This window comes from Chiloscyllium plagiosum, unplaced genomic scaffold (genome assembly GCF_004010195.1).
Source record: "Chiloscyllium plagiosum isolate BGI_BamShark_2017 unplaced genomic scaffold, ASM401019v2 scaf_56, whole genome shotgun sequence".
Classification (NCBI taxonomy): domain Eukaryota; kingdom Metazoa; phylum Chordata; class Chondrichthyes; order Orectolobiformes; family Hemiscylliidae; genus Chiloscyllium; species Chiloscyllium plagiosum.
The window spans coordinates 143,984-150,759 of record NW_025215377.1 but is presented as its reverse complement, the minus strand read 5'-3'; the positions used below and the strand labels follow the sequence as shown (position 1 = coordinate 150,759).

Here is a 6,776-nt window from a genome sequence, read left to right as displayed (position 1 = left end):
GGAGGTCATGTTGTGACTGTACAGGATGTTGGTGAGGCCACTTTTGGAATATTGTGTGCGTTCTGGTCTCAGTCCTATCAGAAGGATGTTCTGAAAGGGTTCAGGAAAGATTTACAAGGATGTTGCCAGGGTTGGAGGATTTGAGCTTTAGGGAGAGGCTGAACAGGCTGGGGCTGTTTTCCCTGGAGCGTCGGAGGCTGAGGGGATAGAGGTTTATAAAATCATGAGGGGCACGGATAGTGTAAACAGCCAAGGTCCTTTCCCTGGGGTGGGAGAGTTGAAAACTAGAGGAAGTAGCTTTAAGGTGAGTGGGGAAAAATTTAGAAGGGACCTGAAGGGCAACTTTCTTACACAGAGGCTGATTCAGATGTGGAATGAAATGCCAGAGGAAATGGCAGGTGCAGATACGGTTATAATATTTAAAAGGCATCTGGATGGGCACACGAATAGTAAGGGTTTAGGGGGATATGGGCTAACATTAATTAAGGATATCTGGTTGGCATGGATAACTTGGACTGTAGGGTCTGATTCCGTGCTGTATAGCTCAATGACTCTTCCAGGATGTTGCCTGGGAAGGTGCATTTTAGTTCATTTAAAAATAAGGGGTCTTTAAGACATAAACGAGAGAAATTATCTTCACTCAGACACTTATGAGTCTGGGTAATTCTCTTCCCCAGGGAGCAGTGGAGAATTTTTTCCTCGAGTATTTTTAAGACAGAGATAGATGAACTCGTAACTAATAAGGAGCTGAAGGGAATCAGGGCTAACTAGGAATGTGGAGTAGAGGCCACAATTCAAGTAGCCCCATCAGACCATAAGATATAGGAGCAGAATGAGGCCATTCGGCCCATCAAGTTTGCTCCACCATTCCACCATGGCTGATATGTTTCTCAACTCCATTCTCCTGCCTTCTTCCTGTGACCCTTGACCCCCTTACTAATCAGGAGCCTATCTATCTCTGTCTTAAATACACTCAGTGTGAGTCCCACAGATTCCCCACCCTCTGGCTGAAGAAACCCCTCCTCATCTCAGTTCTAAAGGGTCATCCCTTCACCCTGAGGCTGGGCCCTCGGGTCCTAGTCTCTCCTCCTGGTGGAAACATCTTCTCCACAGCCACTCTATCCAGGCCTCTCAGGATTCTGGAAGTTCCAGTCAGGTTCACCTTCATCTTACTAAACTTCTAAATTATTCTAAATCGAGTACAGACCCAAAGACCTCACCCACTCCTCATATGAGAAGCCTTTCATTCCTGTCATCATTCTTGTACATCTCCTCTGGACCCAGCACATCCATCCTTGAATGTGGGGCCCAAAATTGCTTGCAATATTCCAAATGTGGTTTGGCCCCATCTTACTGAATAATGGAACACTTGCCTGGATGGGGGCATCTCCAACAAATCTCAAGAAGCTCGACACCATCCAGGACAAAGCAGCCCCCACTTGATTGGCCCCACATCCACAAACATCCACTTCCTCCACCACTGACGCTCAGTAGCATCAGTGTGTACTATCTACAAGGTGCACTGCAGAAATTCACCAAAGATTCAAACCCATGGCCCCTTTCATCTAGAAGGACAAGGACAGGGAACGTATCTGCTGCAAGTTCCCCTCCAAGCCACTCACCATCCTGACTTGAAACTGTTCCTTCACTGTCGCTGGGTCAAAATCCTGGAGTTCCCTCCCTAAGGGCATTGTGGGTCTACCCACAGCACATGGACTGCAGTGGTTCAAGAAGGCAGCTCACCTCCACCTACTCAAGGGGCAACTAGGGATAGGGGATAAATACTGGGCTCAGCCCGTGACACCCACATCCCACAAAATGAATAAATTAGCAAAAAAACTTGAGAGGCCGAATGACCTATATTCCAGATTCCATTTCCTATGCTCCTGTTGACGAAGGCTTACTGAGATGGCTTCATGCATCCTCCATCATATTATGATGCCATTCCCCTTCTGAGGCAGTCCTTCGGCATTGGGGATTAATTCAAGATTAAAGAATGAAGATTGAATGCAAGAATAAAGAGATTATGACCAATCTGTACATAATGTTTGTCAGGCCGCACTTGGAGTATTCGGTTTAGTCCTGGTCTCCCTACGATAGGAAGAGTGCGATTGCACTGGAGAGGGGACAGGTAAGATTCCTGGAATGAGAGTCCTGAGAGTTGCCTGTGATGGAGTGGTTCAGCAATGAATACAGAGAGTAGAGAGACTGAGGTTGTTTCTTTAGAGCAGAGAACGCTGAGGTGGGATCTGAGTGAGATGTCCGAATGACAGAGTAACTAGGGAAAAGAAAGTAGAAATTGCTGGAGAAACTCAGCAGATCTGGCAGCACTGTGGGTTCAGTGCCTCTTCAGATCAGAAGCAGAGTCACACTGGATTCAAAACGTTAATTCTGCTTTCTCCCCACAGATACTGCCAGACCTGCTGAGTTTCTCCAGCAATTTCTGTTTTGCAATATCCGGAGTTCTTTGTTTTATTCTAACTGGTGAAGAGGTCCTCCCCTTAGTCAAGGGGGTCAATAATCAGAGGCATAGCTTTAAGGAAAGGAGCAGGAAGGCATTTGAGGAAAAGATTTTTCACCCAGATGGTGGTAGGAATCTGGACCTTACTGCCTGAAAAGGTGCGAAAGGCAGATATTCTCAAGACAGTCAAGTACGATTGACATGTCATAGCACACAAGGCCACAGGAGAAGTGTTGGGAAAATGGGATGAGGTTAGATGGATGCTTGATGACCAAACTCAGACATGCTGGGCTGAAGGGCCTCCTTCTGTGCTGTTAAAATTCTATGAGGGCTTGCTTCCACTTGGGATTGATGGGTTCCCAGATAGAGGATCAGTCCAATACACCATGTGTGCGATTCTGGTGGAGGGAGTGGGTTGGAGTAAAACATTCAAAAGGTTTGGTCTGGTTCTGTCCTGAGTGGGCTCTGAGAGGCGGGAGGATCATCAAATGGACTGCAAACCCCAGCATACAACTGCATGGAGTGGACAGTGCGTCTGTGTCAGCTTACCAGTAAGCAGGCCTGTTGACCATTACCACTTTTTAAAACATACCCACTCCCCTTACCTCAATTAGCCAGAGACTTTTTTAAACTGGAGGATGCTGTGAGATGGCGGGCAGCTGGTGAAGGGAGAGGGACAGCTGGCCACCATGACAATGTTTTATTTCAGGCGAGACCCACTGCAGACCAGGAGGATCATCAGTGGCTGAGGAAAGGAAGAGAACTTGGGCACGGGAAGAGTGGTGACATCACAGAGGAGAGTGGCTGGAGTGGGACTCTTGGTGAGGCAGCACCTTCAGCACAGCCAAGGTTATGGTGTGCCCAGAATTTGGAACCTGGTTGTGGTGGCCCACAGCACGGACTATTGGTTATTGGCATGGTGGCAACTCCTGTTTACTGTAGGCCCAGAGTGGATCTTCCTGGTTGTGGTGGGCCTGGAATGGGGACTCTTGGTAGTGGTGGGCCCGGAGCGGAGACCCCTGTTTGTGGTGGGCCCAGAGCAGGGACCACCGATTGTGATGGGCCCAGAGTTTGGATGCCTGGTTGTGGTGGGCCCAGAGCGGGCTTACCTTGTAATGGTGGGCTGGGAGCAGGGACCCTTGGTAGTGGTGGGCCCGGAGCAGGGACCCCTGGCAGTGGTGGGCTCGGAGCAAGGACGCCTGGTACTGGTGGGCCTAGATTGGGGACCTCTGGTTGTGGTGGGCCCAGAGGAGGACTCTTGGTTGTGTGGGCCCGGTGCGGGGACCCCCGTTTGTGGTGGGCCTGAAGTGACGACTCTTGGTTGTGGCGGGTCCAGAGCAGGCGTGCCTGGTTGTGGTGGGCCCAGAGTGGGGGCCTCTGGTTATGGTGGGCCTGGAGAGCAGGGACTCTTGGTTGTGGTAGGCCCAGAGCAGGGACGTCTGATTATGGTAGGTCCAGACCGGGGACGCCTGGTTGTGGTAGGCCTAGAGCGGGAAGCCCTTATTTGTGGTAGGCCCGGAGCGGGAACTCCTGGTTGTGGTAAGCCCAGAATGGGGAGCCCTGGTTGCTGTAGGCCCAGAGTGGTCGTTCTTGGTTGTGGTGGACCCAGAGGGGTCTCATAGTTATTGGCGTTGTGCCAGCTCCTGTTTACTGTAGGCCCCGAGTGAGGCGTTGGTGGCTGTGGAGCTGGGAGCTCCTGTTGCGTGGGGAGGGAGGGCGAGTGTGGATCCCACAGAGACCTGCCATTGGCAGCCCATCAGTGAGGTGGGCCCAGCAATGGACAGTGGTGACTCCAGCATCGGTGGCCCGAGTGGAAGGAGTGGACGTGGTTGGATGGGTGGACAGGGTTGTGCAGGGTGGGGGTAGGGGTGGGTGGACAGAGTGAGGGGGTGGAGGTTGGCTGTGCAGTTGTCATTGGTCAGCCATCTCATGGCTCATGGTGGAGTTGGCCAAAGATGGACTTTTTTTCAGCATCATCTTTTCATTTTTAAAATATTCAAATGGCTGTAGATTGTGTTAACAGTTGAAACTTGTCTTTGTATTTTATTATGTTTTTCATTGTGAAGTACATGACAAGAAATAATCATCATCACCACTACCACATATGGCGCACGAGCCTCTGGGTAATGTAGTTCATGTTGTTTCCGGCGGAACTACAATTCCCAGAGGGTAGCGGGGCCATTGCAGCTGCGCAGTGCTGTCTGTGACGTTGCGGTCAAGCGGCCGTAAAGTGAGAGCTCTCCCGTTGCCTGAGGCAAAGCCCTTCATTTTACGGCACGATGGCGATCTCCAGGGCGACGGCCCTGGTAACGCGCTATCTTCGGGCCGGCTGCACTCCGAGCGGGGTCCGGTCTTGGCGTCGGCTACTGCTACCGCCGCTGCGGGAACCGGGCCGTGGCGCTGTCCCCAACAGATCCGCGTTGGGGCCTGGGGGGCAGCCGCTGCTGCGAAGCGTCTGTCAGGCCCTGGCGCCCGCTCGTGGGTCGCTGCAGCTCCGGCCTCCCGCCGCTGGGGGCCGCTGGCTACAGGCCTCCGAGCTGCACATCCGGCATCCCGCCGCCGGGGGCCGCTGGCTACAGACCTCCGAGCTGCACATCCAGCCTCCCACCGCTTGGGGCCGCAGGCTGCGGGTCTCCGAGCTGCAGCTCCGCAGTGCGGCCACATGGTGGAGCTTCGAGCTACTACCTCGGCTGCAGTTGGAGGCTGTGGCCACAGGGAGGCGATCACAGAAAGGCGAGGATCAGGGAGAATGGGCACTGGGAACACTGGGCAGCTTCTGCACCCTGGCAGCTGCCCTGGTTTATTGCTACAGCAGATCATCAGAGTCAGATGGTGAGTAGCAGACTGAAGATGGTAATGTTGCAGAGATAGGTCAGAGAAAAAAAATGGAAAATTGGACCAGGAGTAGCCTATTCGGCCCTTCAAGCCTGCTACACCAATCAATATGATTGCTGCTGATCATCTAACCCCTGTTTCCACTTTCTCCCCATATGCTTTGGTCCCTTTAGCCCTAAGACCTTGGAGTGCAGGTTCATAACTCCATGAAGTGGAGTCGGACAGTGAAGGCGGCGTTTGGTATGCTTTCCTTTATTGGTCAGAGTATTGAGTACAGGAGTTGGGAGGTCATGTTGCGGCTGTACAGGACATTGGTTAGGCCAGTTTAAGAATATTGTGTGCAATTCTGGTTTCCCTACTATGGGAGGGATGTTGTGAAACTTGAAAGGGTTTAGAAAAGATTTAGAAGGATGTTGCCAGGGTTGGAGGATCTGAGCTACAGGGAGAGGCTGAACAGGCTGGGGCTGTTTTCCCTGGAGTGTCGGAGGCTGAGGGGTGATCTTATAGAGGTTTATAAAATTATGAGGGGCCTGGATAGAGTAAATAAGCAAAGTCTTTTCCCTGGGGTGGGGGAGTCCAGAACTACTTTTAGGGTGAGAGGGGAAAGATATAAAAGAGACCTAAGGGGCAACTTTTTCATACAGAATGTGGTGTGTGTATGGAATGAGCTGCCGGAGGAAGTGGTGGAGGCTGGTACAATTACAACATTTAAAAGGCATCTGGATGGGTATATGAATAGGAAGGTCAGAGGTCCTCGCAGGTGGGGCTAGATTAGTGTAGGATATCTGGTCCTTATGGACGAGTTGGACCAAAGGGTCTGTTTCTGTGCTGTACATCTCTATGATTCTATAACTATCTGAAATCAGTCAATGTTTTAGCTTCAGCTTTTTCTGTGGCAGAGAATTCCCCAGGCTCCCCACTCTCTGGGTGAAGACATTTCTCCCCATCTCAGTGCTGCCCTTAAACTCCGAGCTGGGGTCCCCGGGTCATCCTGCCTCTGTCTTTTCTAGTCCCGTTAGAATTTCGTCAGTTTCTGTGAATCCAGCCTCTTCCTGTCCATTCTTCTGTTCTCCAGCAAAACCAATTCAGCCTCCCCGTGTGTCATTTCCACTATCCTGCGATCAGTCTGGTAAATCCTTGCTGCACTCCCTCAAGAGTAAGAACATCTGAATCCTGCTCTGGTGACACGTGCCAGCTACTAGCCTCCAGACCGCACTGGGCCAAGTGTCCAGGCCACATCACAGCAATCTGATTCACTCCTCACTGCCTTCTGCAGCAGGAAATCCGAAGCCTAGCCAGTGATGCTCATAGCCCAACAAAGGATGAAAAGGGAAGGAAGCTATGGGGTGTTGAAGTCGACAGAGTGGTGCTGGAAAAGCACAGCAGGTCAGGCAGCATCCGAGGAGCAGGAGAATCAACGTTTCGGGCATAAGCTCTTCCTCAGGAATGAGGCTTGTGGGCCGGGGGGGGCGGGGGCTGA

At 51.6% G+C, this 6,776-nt stretch overlaps 1 protein-coding gene and 1 long non-coding RNA gene across 2 annotated transcripts in view; both read left to right on the top strand.

Moving 5' to 3' along the window:
- Positions 1 to 93, top strand: part of LOC122548326 — a 15,417-nt gene extending 15,324 nt beyond the window's left edge. Inside the window, exon 3 of the long non-coding RNA XR_006311212.1 lies at positions 82 to 93. This is a non-coding gene — a long non-coding RNA (uncharacterized LOC122548326). The remainder of the gene's footprint in view (positions 1 to 81) is intronic.
- Positions 94 to 4,618: 4,525 nt separating this feature from the next.
- clpb (caseinolytic mitochondrial matrix peptidase chaperone subunit B) overlaps positions 4,619 to 6,776 on the top strand; it is a 116,125-nt gene continuing 113,967 nt past the window's right edge. Inside the window, exon 1 of the mRNA XM_043686858.1 lies at positions 4,619 to 5,293. Within this exon, the coding sequence (XP_043542793.1) occupies positions 4,741 to 5,293 (553 nt within the window). The 5' untranslated portion in view covers positions 4,619 to 4,740. The remainder of the gene's footprint in view (positions 5,294 to 6,776) is intronic.